The sequence below is a fragment of the Schistocerca gregaria genome, chromosome 11, assembly GCF_023897955.1.
Source record: "Schistocerca gregaria isolate iqSchGreg1 chromosome 11, iqSchGreg1.2, whole genome shotgun sequence".
NCBI classification, from domain to species: domain Eukaryota; kingdom Metazoa; phylum Arthropoda; class Insecta; order Orthoptera; family Acrididae; genus Schistocerca; species Schistocerca gregaria.
In genome coordinates, this window is record NC_064930.1 from 102,304,836 (window position 1) to 102,323,144 (window position 18,309).

General features: G+C 42.1%; 1 protein-coding gene across 2 annotated transcripts in view; it reads left to right on the forward strand.

Annotated features, from left to right (window-relative positions):
- LOC126295076 (exosome component 10-like) overlaps positions 1–18,309 on the forward strand; it is a 186,999-nt gene that overhangs the window by 143,254 nt on the left and 25,436 nt on the right. For both annotated transcript variants that reach the window (XM_049987321.1, XM_049987322.1), the window contains exon 15: positions 6,855–7,023. In XM_049987321.1, the coding sequence (XP_049843278.1) occupies positions 6,855–7,023 (169 nt within the window). The remainder of the gene's footprint in view (positions 1–6,854; positions 7,024–18,309) is intronic.

The following is an 18,309-nucleotide window of genomic DNA, read 5'->3' on the forward strand; positions in this document are numbered from 1 at the left end:
CTGACCTGGCTCCTAGTGACTTTTGGCTTTTTCCAACAATGAAAGACACTCTCCGTGGCCGCACATTCACCAGCCGTGCTGCTATTGCCTCAGCGATTTTCCAGTGGTCAAAACAGACTCATAAAGAAGCCTTCGCCGCTGCCATGGAATCATGGCGTAAGCGTTGTGAAAAATGTGTACGTCTGCAGGGCAATTACGTCGAGAAGTAACGCCAGTTTCATCAATTTCGGGTGAGTAGTTAGTAGAAAAAAAATCGGAGGCCTTAGAACTTGAATGCACCTCGTTCTGTAGGAAACAAAAAATAGTTCATACGAGGTAGTACAGAGCACAGGATAAATAGACTACATAGTAGATACAAAATACAAAAAAAGAGAACATTCAGTTGGTACTGTATATGGTTCGCTATTGTGACAAGTGTTTGCAAGTGGTGAGAAGCTGCCTGTTATCTTTCTCGAAAATCCTTTTCTTCAAGTGATGTGGAATGTCTGTGTTAACCCTACGACACCTAGGGGGAGGGGGGGGGGGGGGCGTTGAACCCACAATTTTTTTATGTCCCCTGCTTTTGCCCAAGTAACTTTCATACTACATATTCCCTTTGAGTTATTGTTTGTTGGCTATTTTATGAAACGTTGGTGTCAATATATTTTATAGAAAATTCCTGCTTTGAAATAAAAAATAAATAAACTTATTATGGGTCCAACAACCCTCCCCTCTTAGACTTCCATGCTTCCCTTAGTAGGATTTCGTATTTCTCACCTCTACAACAATGTAAGTTAGTTTCTTGCTGGTTGGTTTCTTGATATTCACAACAATCAGTTTACTTTCAGAGGAAGTGATTGTTGATGTCAGTCAGCTGTTATTTATCTTGCAGTTCCCAACACGTAGGCCTCCAGTAACTTTGGTGTCCTACACAGCAAAAATGAAACCAAGTAAAAACTTACTGATGTTGTCAACAATGCACCAAGAAAAAGGCACTCTTGGAGGAGAGAAGAATAAAACCGAGATAAATGCATATTATAATTCCACTAAAGGTGGAATTGATACCATCGATCAAATGGTGCGTATGTACACCTGCAAGAGGGGAACAAAGAGATGGCCTCTGTCTGTATTTTACTCTTCCATCAACATTTGTGCTATCAATACAACCACCGTATTGATCCAGTAGCATCCAAGACGGAATGAAAAGAAACACAACAAACGGAAACTTTATCTTTTGCAAGCTGCGATGGAACTAGTGAAATTGCAGGTAGAAGAAAGAAGTACCAATGCAAGAGGGTTATCTAACCAAATTGTTCAATCAACGGAGACTATTCTACAAAAGAAAATCAAATAAGTGACATCAGAATCACATCAGCCTCCTGCAGGGAAGAGTCGGTGCCATATTTGTGTAAGAAAAGCTAAAACAAAGAAGCAGAAGTACAACAATCTAAGTCAACCAAAGCAGTATTGTGGACAATGTCATAAACACGTGTGTAACACACATTCAGAAAAAAATTGTGAAGTGTGTCTCTTGCCTTGAAGTTGAGGACTCAGAATAGTCTATTGTATATGAACACATCTGTATTTTGTATTGTAATATGTCAATTTTTTATTCACTGAATCCAATATTTATAACAATTAACAACATTTGTAAACTGATGCCTTAGTTAAAATACATAAGCCATTTTGAAAGTTGTAATTTTTCGTCAGTAAACTTATTTAATACCTGTGGGCTCACCGAACCCCTCCCCCTCCCCCCAAAGCATCCAAGTTAGAAAAAAAGGCTTGGGCATACTAGGGTTAAAGTAGTGAGTTCCTCCGTAACGCCTTTGTACGTGGATTTTGTGTGTGACTACTGTTGGGAGGGAGGGTAAGTGTACGAGGGTGATCCCATTGTTGAAAAATATCTCTGGATTAGAAAGTATACCATCTATGAAGCATATGTTTCAAGTTTGATGATGCCACATTGTTTAGTATTTGTTTGGCAGCCATCAGTAGTGAATGTTGTTAGCAAGCTTGTGAAAATGGAGAAAATTTGTCATCGTTATGTGATACAATTGTTTTTTTGAGAAGCCTCAGCACAACCAATATGAAAGCTGAGCTAGATTATACTTTGGGAAAGTCTGCTCTTTTGTTGACAACAGTAAAATATTTGGTAACTGAGTTTAAACGAGGCCATACGAGCTGCCAAGACGAGCATCGCAGAGGTCGACCAAATGAGGTGACGACTTCAGAAATGGGGAAGAAAATCCACAATGCGGTACTGGATGATTGTCAACTAAAAGTGCGCGAGATAGCGGGCACAGTAGGCATTTCAAAAAGTGCGGTACATGCATATTGTCTGAAAATTTGGGCATGAGAAAACTGTGTGCAAGGTTTGTACCGCATTTGCTTGCACTCGAGTAAAAACAATGTCGTGAAGATATTTTGATTGCGTGTTTAGCAAAGTTTTGCAGCAAAAAGGTGACTTTTTGCACTGTTTCTTAAAGATCGATGAAATACGGGTCCACCACTTCACTCCCGAGACGAAAGAACAATCAAAACACCTGACACAAATTGGAGAACCGACTCCAAATAAGGCGAAGACCGTTCCATCTGCAGGCAAGGTCATGGTATCGGATTTTTGCGATGCGCGTGGGATAAATTTCATTGAATACCTTGAACAAACAAAAATGATCAACACAGAGTATTTTGCAAACTTATTGCAACGTTTGGGCGAAGAAATCAACCAAAAATTGCCGCATTTGGCAAAGAAGAAAGTGTTGTCCCTTCAGGAGAATGCACCAGCTCACAAGCTCCTTATGGCAGTGGCCGAAATTAATGAATTAAAGTTTGAATTGCACCTCATGCATGCTATTAGCCAGATTTAGCCCCCCTCGGATTATTTTCTGTTCCCGAAATTGAAAAAATGGCTTGGTGGTCGAAGATTTTCAACAGATGAAGAAATAACGTTGACAGTTAATGGCTATTTTGAGGAGTTACAGTTCTCATTATATAAAGGATATCGAACTTGTTGAACGTCGCAGGGAAAAGTGTACAGAGCTGAAAGGTGATTAAGTTGGGAAAAAAAAATACATTTCCTCCCAAAATTTTTGTCTTTTCTTTGTTGGGTCGGGCACTTATGGTACCACCCTCGTATTTACATATGGGTTCTGTTGTGTGTCTTGGTGTTGCGGTTAGAAAGTTTTGTATGTCAGGTTTGTTTTTCACTATATGGTGTCCGTACTGGGTGCGCAGTTACTTGAGCCTCGTCTGTAGTGGAGTGGTGTCAGCAGTTGTGTAAATTCTTAGGATGTTGTTAGAGGAGGGAGCCTGAGGGTGATTCTGAGTAGTCTTCTTTCGGAGGCAAAGAAACATTGTACTTAGAGTTTTGTTATTCCAGCTAATAGAGCAGCTCCGTATTCCATCGCAGCTCTCATATATGTTTTGTATGTGTTAAGTGTGGTGTTGTTGCTGCGGCTGTGGAAGAGTCCATATATGAGTCTTAATAATCTTTGTCTTTTTGTTACTTTGTCGAGGGTGTACATGGTGCGGTGGTTCTAGATTAGATATTGACCAACACATATTTTGAGGTATTTTGTGTTGTCGGTTAGAGGTAATTGTACGTCTCAGAGCTGGAGTTGTAGGTGCCTTTTATCCACGTTCGACTTACGGGAAATATTTCTGTGTCTGCATAGTACAGACAGTGTCATATTTGGATTTGGTGTAATTCTCCAGCACATCACCCAATTTAGTAGCAGGGATAAGTATTGACTCGTCTGATGTAGGATGGAGTTTGTAGCACTGTAGGCAGTGTTGTCTGCGTACATTTTTACCCTTTCATTGAAGTGTCGTGTCTTGGGGACATCTGTGGTGTGTAAGGTGTAAAGTAACGCGGATAATATGCCTCCTTGTGCAACTCCTGCCTGTAGAATGAATTTGAAAATGTGGCTTCATTGAGACTGACTTCGCACTGTCTAAGTCGGTATAGAGGAGTATGTCAGTTTATATAATAGTCCATCGTGCCAGTCTACCGTACCTTCCTTCATCGTCAGCGTTGTCGTTGTTACTGTGAGACACCGTTATACCAAGAGGAAAGGCGCGTCGATCTTAGAGCGTGAGATATGATGACCTTAAGCCATTGACAACACACAACAGTCACGGTAGCACCTGATTTCAGAATAGCTGCAGTAGTTAGGGTCTACGAACTATCCCCTCTTGACCAGGTCCCCAAAACTTGACTCGTAACGAGATCCCTTCAAAGCAAATTGTCATAACGATCGTCTATAAAGACTTCGTACAACGAGAGGAAATGTTACAGTTTATGGAATAATAACAGGTATGACCAAACTGTCTTGTCTCTTCTGTTTTATTTAACACAACCGCGTTCACAGTTTCATTTCGCATTCACCACTCATTCACCAAAACCCTTTGATGAACAGTTTTGGCTGCTTGACACCAACAGTCAATGATAATGATACAGCTTTTCTCCTTTTCATAAATTGAAGCCCGCTCTACACAAACAATTTAAAAAAAAAACGAGTCCCTCGTGAGATGCGAATAAACTTATCCTGGAATTGACCGCCCTGTAGGTGTACTCAATTTAATGACCACACTTCGCTATCTGCGATTTCGTGTAACTAAATGTCCATTTGTTAGTCTGATTGTACACCGTAGCTATTTAAAACTCGCCCCTATATTTTTCATAACGCACAATTAGCACTTCTTTATTTGTTTATTTCTAAGAGTAAACGAAAAAAAAGGACGCCGTATCATCGGCTTCATTGTTATAAAGCAAAACACCTTAATATGCCCAATTTTACCTCTTCTTATAGAGTCGGCTACCTTATTCATTAATTTACTACATATTATTTCCAAAAACACTAAACAGGCATCGCCATTATATTTTAATTGAATTCAAAAGCATGTTATTATTACACTCCTGGAAATGGAAAAAAGAACACATTGACACCGGTGTGTCAGACCCACCATACTTGCTCCGGACACTGCGAGAGGGCTGTACAAGCAATGATCACACGCACGACACAGCGGACACACCAGGAACCGCGGTGTTGGCCATCGAATGGCACTAGCTGCGCAGCATTTGTGCACTGCCGCCGTCAGTGTCAGCCAGTTTGCCGTGGCATACGGAGCTCCATCACAGTCTTTAACACTGGTAGCATGCCGCGACAGCGTGGACGTGAATCGTATGTGCAGTTGACGGACTTTGAGCGAGGGCGTATAGTGGGCATGCGGGAGGCCGGGTGGACGTACCGCCGAATTGCTCAACACGTGGGGCGTGAGGTCTCCACAGTACGTCGATGTTGTCGCCAGTGGTCGGCGGAAGGTGCACGTGCCCGTCGACCTGGGACCGGACCGCAGCGACGCACGGATGCACACCAACACCGTAGGATCCTACGCACTGCCACTTCCCAGCAAATTAGGGACACTGTTGCTCCTGGGGTACCGGCGAGGACCATTCGCAACCGTCTCCATGAAGCTGGGCTACGGTCCCGCACACCGTTAGGCCGTCTTCTGCTCACGCCCCAACATCGTGCAGCCTGCCTCCAGTGGCTTCGTGACAGGCGTGAATGGAGGGACGAATGGAGACGTGTCGTCTTCAGCGATGAGAGTCGCTTCTGCCTTGGTGCCAATGATGGTCGTATGCGTGTTTGGCGCCGTGCAGGTGAGCGCCACAATCAGGACTGCATACAACCGAGGCACACAGGGCCAACACCCGCCATCATGGTGTTGGGAGCGATCTCCTACACTGGTCGTACACCTGTGGTGATCGTCGAGGGGACACTGAATAGTGCACGGTACATCCAAACTGTCGTCGAACCCATCGTTCTACCATTCCTAGACCGGCAAGGGAACTTGCTGTTCCAACAGGACAATGCACGTCCGCATGTATCCCGTACCACCCAACGTGCTCTAGAAGGAGTAAGTCAACTACCCTGGCCAGCAAGATCTCCGGATCTGTCCCCCATTGAGCATGTTTGGGTCTGGATGAAGCGTCGTCTCACGCAGTCTGCACGTCCAGCACGAACGCTGGTCCAACTGAGGTGCCAGGTGGAAATGGCATGGCAAGCCGTTCCACAGGACTATATCCAGCATCTCTACGATCGTCTCCATGGGAGAATAGCAGCCTGCATTGCTGCGAAAGGTGGATATACACTGTACTAGTGCCGACATTGTGCATGCTCTGTTGCCTGTGTCTATGTGCCTGTGGTTCTGTCAGTGTGATGTATCTGACCCCAGGAATGTGTCAATAAAGTTTCCCCTTCCTGGGACAATGAATTGACGGTGTTCTTATTTCAATTTCCAGGAGTGTATTATGGCCGACCAAATCGTAACAAATCGTTCAGCGTGCGTTTTTAACGATAACTTTATGCTATTCAAGTTCCGTTACGTCTATCTTGACTCGTAATGTTACACTAGGTCTCATTAAAGGCTCTTTCAGTGTCAAGAAAGATGGTCAGAAGGCAGTGGGCTGTGTTTATAGCATTTGTGACGTCTGTTGTGAGATGTAATAGTGGCTCTAGGGTCAATCTTTCTTTTCGGAAGCAGGCTCTCCCAGTAGATACTATTGGTGGGAAGCACTTGGGCTTCCAGCCTGGTGGCTGTGTTAGCATAATGTGACATTTTGAAGAGTGTCATACGTCTGGTGAAGATGAGTATTACGAGACTTGTCAAAACACTGCATTATTTTAACACTGCCACCTGATCAGAAACTTGAGTTTTTTACTGAGATTCGTGTTACTATCCTGTTTCATAATGTTGTAATTTATGTTATTCTTGAAATGTTTTTCTCACAAATAGTGTGTCACATTTGGTCTGCCTCTCCCATAAAGAATACATGAAGTGAATAAAAACTTTGTCGTCTCGTTTGTCAGGACTCTGGCCAGAGGAGACAGAAGCACCAGCCGATGCCAGATCAGATAACGATCGAGAGTGCCGACGATGGCAGCCTGCTGCCTAGCGGCAAGAACAAGAAGAGGAGGAAGAAGAAGAAAGGGAAGGCAAATGCGGCGGCTGCAGCTGATGCGACGGATGTGGGAGACGGTGAGTGCAGTGCCGGATGATGAGGTGGGGATTCAGCAAGTCAAAGAGAGGGCGGGGGGGGGGGGGGGGGAGAGAGAGGAGGATTTATGTGTGTATGGTAAATTCCTTCTCTTTTAAAATTTCCCTCCTTAAAACCTCTGTGTCACCACAGATGACACGTCACTGATCTCATTTGTACTAAGGTTGCAGTTCACGTGAGGTACCTAGTTGCTTCCACTACCTGAGTGGCATAGTTCTGAGTAATGTTCACCAATTGGCAGTATTCTGTAGTTGTTGTTCCCCTGTGCAGAAAACAGCATGTAGGTTGTGAAACTGTCATCTTGGGGCTGTAATTAACTATTAGCTAGGAAGTGGTATTGTAAAAATAACTAAATTTTGAATCGAATATAATAGAGTGAAACATTCCATGTGGGAAAAATATATCTAAAAACAAAGATGCTGTAACTTACCAAACGAAAGTGTTGGTATGTTGATAGGAGACAATAAAAAGCACACACACACACACACACACACACACACACAAATACAAATATCAAGCTTTCGCAACCCACAATTGCTTCATCAGGAAAGAGGGAAGGAGAAGGAAAGACGAAAGGGTGTGGGTTTTAAGGGAGATGGTAAGGAGTCATTCCAATCCCGGGAGCGGAAAGACTTACCTTAGGGGGAAAAAAGGACAGATATGCACTCGCACACTGTATATGTGCAGATGGATATGTGTGTGTGTGTGCGTATCTTTTTTTTTAGATACATTTTGAATCGGTTTGATTAAACAGGATGCCACTCACTTTTTATTAGCAGAATAAGAGAGACTGCACAATTATAGTCCACTTTATGAGTCGCAAATAATTTTCATTCTTTATACTTTCACAGAGAATAAACAAAGTAATGAACAGCTTGTTTGCATAATTATTATGTAACTAGTTGTTAGCTACACATCCAAAAAACCAGAGATTGCAAATTATGTTCTTAACCAATGCCGACTGTGGCAGACAACATGCCTGTCCTCCATGACTACAGATAGAGGTCTCATGTTTACAAACCAGAGCTTCCTAATTAAGTCTTAACTGATGCTGACTGCAGCAGACAAGATGTCTGTCCTCTGAGACTGCCAACAGAGCCATGACCTTACAGCTGAATCACCTCACCGCCATTCAAGTTACACACAATTTGAAGATCTCCGAAGTCCTTTTCGTTTAGCAATTGTTTATTATTCTGCGTGGATACCACCATTTCTGAATAATGGAATGATACCCTTCTATTGTAGATGCATTTAGTTGCAGTGCAAGTAAATCCACTGTTTAGTTTCCCTAATATTAATGACAAAAGTTCATCATTTTGGTATGCTATTTCCAAACACAGCAGTAGAAGGACCTACAATTTAAGCGGTTTTTCTCAGAGTACGTGTACCGAATAAAACACAGGGTGTGTATGACCCGGGAGATCCGGGAGAAACCTGGGAATTTTTCATCTGGGAGAAAAGCAGGAAAAACCCGGGAATTTTTTAGAATTCTGGGAATTTTTCAAAAATGGTTCAAATGGCACTGAGCACTATGGGACTTAACATCTGAAGTCATCAATCCCCTAGAACCTAGAACTACTTAAACCTAACTAACCTAAGGACATCACACACATCCATGCCCAAGACAGGATTCGAACCTGAAACCGTAGCAGGCGCGCAGTTCCCGACTGAAGCACCTAGAACCACTCGGCTACTGCGGCTGGTGGGAATTTTTCATTGTTTCAGTTTTCAATTAAATTTTTGTAACTTTGACTGGTATGAACTAATAGTCTAACAAAGAATATTACCGTATATTGCTACTGCAGAATAATACTGCAGCAATAAAAAACGAACGAGAGGAAAAAAAACGAAAATAAAACATAAGTTACAAAATAAATACACCATATACGACAACAAAACACAGTGCTCATACAAGCGTCTACCAACAGCAAAATGTGTCAAAGGCTTTAGGAAGCCTGTGGTGTATCTTAAAGTGTAACATGCACAAAATAGATCAACATTGTGTGTGAAAGCTTAGCTTCTCTTGCAGCTTATTAATCTTAGAAACCAATGTTATACGTAAAAGCTTTCCTTTTCTTGTAGTAACACTATGTATATTAATTTAAGCCATTACCTTTTCCTAATTGTGTGTTCGCGCTACTTAACAGTGATGTTGCTATTGGCTGACTACATCACGTGTCCTATGCTCTCAATATCCACTGTCATAGGTTGGCGAGATCGCTTCTCACTGGCTTACAAAAGCGCGTCGCAATATAGATTTCAATCCTTCGGAAAGTAACATGCGATGTTTGGTAGAATTTGAATTTATACTTTCGTAATACGAAAATACACAGTGTACACGTTGCTGCACATCAGACACCTTTCCAAAACGTGTTTTTTACCCCCTGATTCTCGTTTTCTGAAGTGCCGGGAAATTCTACGGCAGTGTACAAAACCATAACCATTGAAAGAATTGATAAGTTTTACAGTTCCTAGGAAAAGTATACTGTTACTTAAGACGGCAAAAGTGTATTTTCATCTGGGAGAAAGTGTATTTTTAACCGGGAAATCCAGGAAAAATCCAGGAATTTTTTTTCCCTCATCCACGTATACGCCCTGTAAACATCTGTCATTGCTGCCTCACATTACATTATATCATCTTCCCACTGCTGCCTCCTCAATTCGTTTAAGAAGAGCTTCTTGTAGCTGAATATGATGGCTGTAAAGCCAGAAATATTATAGGAGTTGCAACTGTGGCTCTTGTGGTCTTCTCTTCAGTTTGGGGACTGGCTCATTGATTTCCTATCTTCACTATGCTGCGCCTGTGTTATCAGTTCCGTGTAGTGTGTACAGTGTCGGTCTCTCCTTCAATATGTTTGGTGTGTATCATCCGCTGACCTGCTCTCGCATTCTGACCACCTGTAGAGCCGTCTAGTGTGACTCTTAATTCACTCCTGATCTGAGATATGGGTAGCTTAATCTCTGTAATATATCACAGGTGAGCATTTTCGTTTGTATGGGCAATGTAGAAAGTAACTTGCCGTGTTGGCATTGCAGGAATAAATGTGTGACTACTTCTGCTGTGTGCCGGCGTGACTTTTGAGAGAGCTCTCTCGTGTGAACTTTAGCTGACTGTTGCCGCACGCTCGGTGCATATTTGTAGGAAAGTTGCTTTTCTCATAATCAGTTTTAAGTGGCACTTCATAAAAATCACCGGTCTACTTGTATCACAGGCCTTCTTTTGTTAATCAACTGATGAGTCCTCAGATTTCCAGTGATATGTGCTACAAAGGCCTGGTAGGCTTGTACACACACACACACACACACACACACACACACACACACACACACACACACACACACACACACAAATGGTCAAATGGCTCTGAGCACTATGGGACTTAACTGTTGAGGTCATCACTCCCCTAGAACATAGAACTACTTAAACATAACTAACCTAAGGACATCACACACATCCATGCCTGAGCAGGATTCGAACCTGTGACCCCCCATTTGAAGAGGAATCATATAGTCAGTAATTTATAGTGGCCAGAGCACCTGAAGCACCAGTTCTCTTCCGTGTTTCCCCTCTCACGGATACGGAAATTTGACGACCAGTCAGTCGGCAGCAGCTTCCCGTGCCTCAGAGCCTCTACTTTTCTCCCAAACAGCTCCGCACTTTGCCGTGTGAGCCCAAGTGCGTACCATTCTGGTCCTCTTGTTGAAGCAAGATTTCGGACAGTACCGGGAGCTGAACCTGAGTCCTCCGCAGTTCTGAGCTGCTCTCTGCCCGGGGCCACCTCGGCCATTGGGAGGTCCGAATCTCTCTCTCTCTCTCTCTCTCTCTCTCTCTCTCTCTTTTTGAAACCTTTCCTTAGGATTTCTATCTCTTGCTTAATAATAACAAATGAAATCTTCCCTTTGAAATTTATTCTCTTTCTCAATCTTCGCATACAAATTTAATTGCTGCTTATTAAAAGTGATTTTCTGATTATTTCGACGAAACATAGAATGTGTCGTCGTCGTGGCCCTCAGTCGTTATCTGCAATAACCCAAAACTGTTCCTTACCTTTTTTGCTGTTACTGGATCCCCATCTGACTGCTACATCGAACTGCGACATGAATATACTTACTCTGGTTTACTATACTCTATCAGGTGCTGGTGGGCTGTCATAATAAGTGACTGTATTTATTACCAAAGCTGACGTTATTCTTTAATAGCAAAGGTGACGTTATTCTTTAATTAATTTGACTGAAGTTATGTAATTCATAGTTACACTTTTTCTTGACAACAATAAAATTTTTGCAAAGTTTTACGTTGATCGTTTTTGGGATGGATTATAATCAGTAATACAGCATTGCTGGCAAAAATTAATTATATTCTGAAAACGTTTCTTCAAATATTTACTGCTGGTAATGAAATGATTTTACAAACATTCAAATGAGACCTACTTTTTACAATAATCTTACTACTAGCATTGCACAAACATACCTTCAGTAGCCTTGAGTTTCACAAAGAAAATAATTCAATAATATTAGTTCCTCTTATGATAATAGTTAGCTGATGTCTCTGCACCTCCGTTTATAATCTCTTGTAAATCATAGCTGGTGGCTGGCAGGCATACCGCTCCTCTCAACCTCTCGCTGCAGACCTGCTACCAACTCACTTCACATCTTGTTTACTACTGACTTCCTACGAACGCTAAAGTGCAGTCTCTCCTGCTGACAATGCTTTCTGGTGCAGACAATCCCTGCTACCGTTACAAAATGTATCAATGCATGGCCTTTCCCGCTCTTTTCCTAAAATGTATCCATATGTGGTCCCTCCCACCCTTTTTAAAATTATATAAATTTGCGGTCTCTCTTGCCAACAATACTTTGGTGCTGGCATTCCCTGCTACCACAATTATTTCCAACACGACAAATATTAATTATTCCTACTTAATCCTATTAATAAAATATAAACATCTTTAATAAATTGTGGTTTGACAATAGAAATATACATGTCTCACACCATCTGTTTTAGGGTCACATTCACAGTAAGAATGTGCTGTAGTACTTGACACACACACACATTAACTCTTAGGGTGCCGTTACCTGCTGTGACGCCACATTCAGCCGCATCCTAAATGTGTTCGATCGGGTTAGATCTGGTGAGTTGTGGGGGCCATCATATGAATTGGAACTTGCCACTGTGTTCCTTAAACCACTGCACCACACTCACGGCCTTGTGACACAGCACAATATCTTGTTAAAAAATGACACCGTTGTGAGGAAACATGACCGGCATGAAAGAAACCAGTCTACAATACCAGTACAGGTGTCAAGGAGCTGTTCCTCTGGAAGATGACGGTCTCATGCCCTTCCACTGGCACAGTGAAGAAAGTGTCAGGATCTGCCAGACAGTGGAATGCTCTGCCACCGTGCAAACATCCCGTGCCGATGGTCACGTGCCCATTTTGGTCACAGTTGCCAATGTCGTGGTGCTAACATTGGCACGTGTACGGGTTGTCGCCTGTGGATGCCCACCGTTAGGAGTATTCAGTGCACTGTGTGTTCAGGCACACTTGTACCCTGTCCGGCATTAAAGTCTGATATTAGTTCCACCACAGTTTGCCACCTGTCCTGTTTTACCAATCCGCCCAGCCTAAAACTTCTGACATCTGTAGTGAGGGGTAGCCGCCCAACACCACAATGTTTGGACACGGTTTCACCACGTGCTGAAGACACTCACCACAGCACTCTTACAACACTTTAAAGTAGCGCAGTTTCGGAAATGCACCTGCTGAGCCTCTGGGCTATCACAGTCTGCCCCCAGTCTAACTCAGATAGACTTTCCCCATTCTACACACAGACAGCATAGTTAAAATGTGTTGTACCCCCGCCCCCTAAACATTTGAACAAACATAGGCTGTACGTATTGAAAAATATGTGATATTATTATTGTTGTCATTATTATTATTAAACACAATCAATTTACCCTGTGTTTTTCCTACTCTTTTTGTTCACTTCTTTCCTGTTTCCTTCTCTTTTGGCATTTCGTTAAATCTCTATTTTCTGATTTTTTTCTCTGAATTTTTGCATGTCTGTCATGTCTTCTGAGGAGATGTTCAGTTTGTTGACATCTTCCATGGTTGCCTTTACCTCGTTGATTTTCACTATGTTAGTTGTCACTATGTTAAAATATTGTCTATCAGCCTATTTTCATTCATCCTATGTATGTGTAAGTAGAATGTTTCCCTTCATTTCCTTATGTTGTATTAATCGTCTGTCTGTTCGGACAGTTCTTTTGTCAGCCTCTTTATCCAAATCCCTTATCTTGAAGCAGCCCATACATCTTTCTCAGTGTTTTCCTCTCCTGTCTTTCCATCTCCTTGATTTTTTGTCTTCCCTTGATTACTATAGTGTCTTAATTTGGCATTGATGGAAATACTTCTTTTGTTGTAATGGTTGCATGTAAGTCTGTATGCTTTTTGTAGTTTTGTGATCTTTTCTTCATTCGCTGTCAAGTTCAATCTTGTTTTGTGTATAATCTTCCCAGATATTTGAAACCTTGTTCTTGTGCTATCTTTCCATACTTTGTTACCAGTGGATGTCTGCTCATGGATTTTGTGTCCATGTACTGCATTTTTCATTAGAGGTTTGTAGTATTATTTCAGCAAATATTTTGTATTCTGCCTCTAGAGCTTCTTTGGCTTTTATTCTGTTATTTGTTATGATGACTATACTATTAGCGAAGGCCAGACATTTTATAGTGACAGTTCTATCCTTGTGTCTCCCCATCTTTACCCCAATGACTCCTTCGTCTTGTGTCATGATTATTTTCTCCAAAACACAGTTAAATAGAATGAGTGGAAGGCCATCTCCACTGTATTGATTTCAAATGTTTCTGAGACATTTAATGTTTCCTGGATTAGCTTTTTTGGTCTTGTTGTCAACCTTCATTTCTTCCAGTGTGTTGAAGAGTGATGCTCTATAGAATCGTGGGCCTTCTTGGAAGTTGACAAATGTAGTGTTACTGGATTTCTTGTTGTTAGTATTGTTCTCAGGCACCAGATCTGCGTGAACTTCCCTTTCTGATCCCTCCTCATTATTCTCCTATTTGTGGATCTGTGTCCTCACCGTCCGTCCTTACACAATCCCTGCTCCCAATCCCTTACCTCATTTCTCATACCCCTGTAATAGACCTAGATGCAAGACGCGTCCCATACATCCTCCCACCACCACCTACTCCAGTCCGGTCACTAACAACACCTCTCCCATCAAAGGCAGGGCTACCTGTAAAACCAGTCATGTGACTCACAAGCTAAGCAGCAACCACTGTGCTGCATGACAACCCACAAACTGTCTGCCTGCACGAATGGCCACCAAGAAACAAGTGGACCACCCCGTTGTCGAACACGCTGCCAAACATGATATCCTTCATTTCAATGATTGCTTCACCGCCTGTGCCATATGGATGCTTCCCACTAACACCAACTTTTCTGACTTGCGCAGGTGGGAACTTTCCCTGCAGCACATCCTATGTTCCTGTAACCCTCTTGGCCTCAACCTTCGTTAGTCACTGTCGTTACCCACCCAGCCCCTTCCCTGCTCCCATTCCAGCACTACACAGCCACCATTACACCACCACACCCAATCCTTGTATTTATTTATTTTACTTTATTTATTCTCTCTATATTTCTCTCCTTTTCCCGCTGCTTCCGCCTCCCCCCTCCCCAGCTCTCTCCTGTCCGCTTCCCAACCTGCAACACTAAACTGTCCGGCATCCCTACCATACTATCCCTCCCCCTCCCCCTCCCCTCCCCACCCCAGCCTCCTCCTTTCCCGCACCCGATTGCCACTCCTGTCATACACTGAGACTGCAGTTGCGTTTGCGTGAGTATGTGTGTCTATTGCTGACATTGACCAAAAGCTTTAAGTGTGAAAATCTTTTTGTTGTGCCTATCTGTGTCTCAACATCTCTGCTATATGGTGAGTAGCAACTTTCCTTCTCATAATATTGTCACTTCTGTACAGTGTTTAGTTCTCGTGCAATAAATAATTGAAGGTGTTCCCGGACTTTATGTACACCCTGTATTTTCCACATGGTAAATCATCTCGAGGGGCGACATTTGTCTTTGAGGTGGGACGACAGTCAGACTAACTGAGTACCTGCAAAGGCGTTTGTGCGTGTTCCAAGGATTGCTGGTCGAGGTCGGAGTAGTGCATCGGCCCTGCAGCAAGAGCAACAGTCGAACAATACTGAAAAGTGACTCCAGAAACAAATGAACACTTTTGTGTCTACACTATGATCGTGTTTACGAAGTATGTTCATTTTCAACCATACAGATCACCCCACTGCACAGCATGTATTCCTTGAAAAGTATTTAGGAATTGCAAAGCATTGCTGGCTTTGCTAGTAAGAGTATAAATCTCAGCTTAGCAGTTTGAAATTCCCAAGAGAATGAATGAATGTAAATGTGTTCATTTGTTTCTGGAGTCACTTTTCAGTATTGTTAGACTGTGGCTCTCCCTCCAGGGCTGATGCACTGGTCTGATCTGGATCAGCAATCCTCGGAGCATGCACAAGTGGTCGACAATCTCCACTTCTTCGGACAGCCGTGCCTGTGGTTCATGTGGTTCTGTGCATGTGAAGCAGTGCTGTGACCAGTGCCAAACTCCTGGGTTACACTCGTCACACTTCGTTCTTCTTCCATTTTCCTGACGATTCTTCTCCATGTAACGTCATCTACGTGCCATCTCCTGTCGATGTTTTAATGAAGAACACCTCCCCGATGCACCGTTACTGCACAGTGATTGACACAGACTGTCTTTTAGCACATCCCGTGTTGCAGCGCCAGCCCCAACTGACATTGAAGTCACGCTGACCTTCATGCTGTGTAATGTGCAGCTTTCAGTGTGTGACCGGGAGACATCCGACAACTTGTTTCGACACTTTCATTCGCTTCCACTGAGTAATTAATTTGTTATCTAACTCGACTTTGAGTTTTGCAGAGCAGTGTGCATAGAAATGATAATAAAACTGGGAACCCGGCAAGGCTTCACAGCTGCTAAATATATTTCTTCGGGTATACCACACCAGCAAAAACTTCTAAAATAGTATTATTTTCGCTCGTCCTCACTTCAATATGTAGTAAGTATGAATTATAAAGAATTCCTATCAGAAAACTTGTATAATTTTGAGAAAAGTGTGCAAGACAAAATGTGATGATTTCTATAGTCTTAAATGGTAAATATAGGCGTGACTGGGTGGAAAACTATTAGTAAGTCAGTGGGATAATTTCAACTACCACAGTTGCATTCTACGTGGATTATCCATAAGATCTTTAACAGAGTGATTTTCCATTGCCTTTCCCATTCTATACTGCCGACTGTGATACATCACTTCATTCATATTTAGCTGCAATTTCTCACCCTGGTGACAAAAGAGTGCCCTGTCTTCAGTTTAGTTGTCCACCTTGAGAAGAGGCTGTTGGCGATATTTAGAATACCAGAACTAAGGAGTGGAGGCAGCTATTCACCTTTGCCCCTGATTAGGTATACCGTGAGTTGTAAGAATGGAAAGGGCAGTTAAATCTGTGAAACGATATATTAAAAACAGAGAGAAATGCATATGGAGTGTGCAGTGAATTTTTTCAAGAAAGCTGAACTAATAAATTTGTTGCATTATGACTTGATGAAGATATTACTGGGTTTGTCCATCTCCTTGTCCCCCCCTCCCTCCTTATTTATTGTTATTGCAAACAGAACCTTGACTGCAAATAGAAGTCAAAAGGATTGACTTAATTGGTTGGCATAGTAGTAGTATATAGTATGCGGGGTATGAGAGAGACTTTTCCACCTGCTGGATCTGTGAGCAGGGTGTACACACTCCATGACAACTGGGAAATCTGGGGAAAAGCCTGGAATTTTTTCATCTGGGAGAAAACCAGGAAAACCCCGGAAATTTTTTCATTGTTTTAGTTTTCAGTTAAATTTTTGTAATTTTGACTTGTAAGAACTGATGCGCTAACAAAGAATTTTACTGCATCCCACTACTGCAGAGTAATACTGCAGCATTAAAACATAAACGAGAGGAAAAAACCAAAATAAACTTAAATTGCAAAGAAAATGTGCCATTTACAACATCAAAATGCAGTGCACGCACAAGTGTCTGCCAACAGCAAAATGTGTCAAAGACTCTAGGATGAAAACTATAAAACACTCCATAACAACAGACTGCTTGCGATGAGCATGAAGTCAAGGTCAGAACTATTTACATTAGGTTCGCTGTAAGTGGTTGCCAGTGGGCTCGTGCACATGCACAGTTGAGTCACGTGTGAGCAGTACCTTTTCCCACTTCTGGATGATTGAAAAATTTGCCTGGTGCACCGAAGCTGCCAGGTTTGTGCATGTGCGGGGCAGTGTGAGTTGGAGTGAGGAAGGGGGTATTCTCCACATGACCCATGCTTATGTTTAGGGATTTTACTGTTTCTTTTCTGCTTACAGCTCTCGCGCCAGTGAAAACAAAATGAATTTTTGTGGCTAGGAGCTATGAAGTGAAGTAAAATAAATTCCTGTAATTATGGGAGACTAAAATATCTTATTGGTTTAAGTTTTCTGATTTTATTTTACTTCCACATTTCAGCAGTGTAGCGTTAATCACGTTGCAGAACAATGAAGTTATTTTTGTTGGTTTACTAAACAGATTTCGCTTTTATTAATCTTTTCTGCAGCAGCAGTCAATTTAGTTGAAACGAAGTGTTTCATATCAAATTATTGGCTATTTTCAGCTGTTCACTGAATTTGAAACGCACATTGTAATCTTCTGGCCCATATGGCATTATGGAGTAATAAAGAACTGAACATGAGATAATACAGTATTATACCAAGAAAATTTGCATCCCGAAAACCTCACTGAAAAGCTTAATACTAGATTACGGCCTATTTCATTGTGAATCTGTACATATACATGTGCTCTTTAAGCCTAATTATGCATTTTAGTATGTTTTATGAAATTCCGATGGTCTTGGCGTATGCTCTGATGTCCTGTTTCTTTTATGACGTGCTGTAGGACCTTTTAATGATATATATGTACGAACATACGGGCTTCGTACATCGTTGTAGCTGAACATGCACAGTAACACCAGTTTCCTGGCGCTCTCTGGCAACTGCTATTTCTGACAGGTTGCAGGAAAATATTGTGAATGTTGTTTCAAAAACTTGAAAACTCTACTTTCAAATTAGATTTCCTTTTACGCAAGATGAATCATGTTACATGTAAGATGGGTGATGAATTTCTTAAA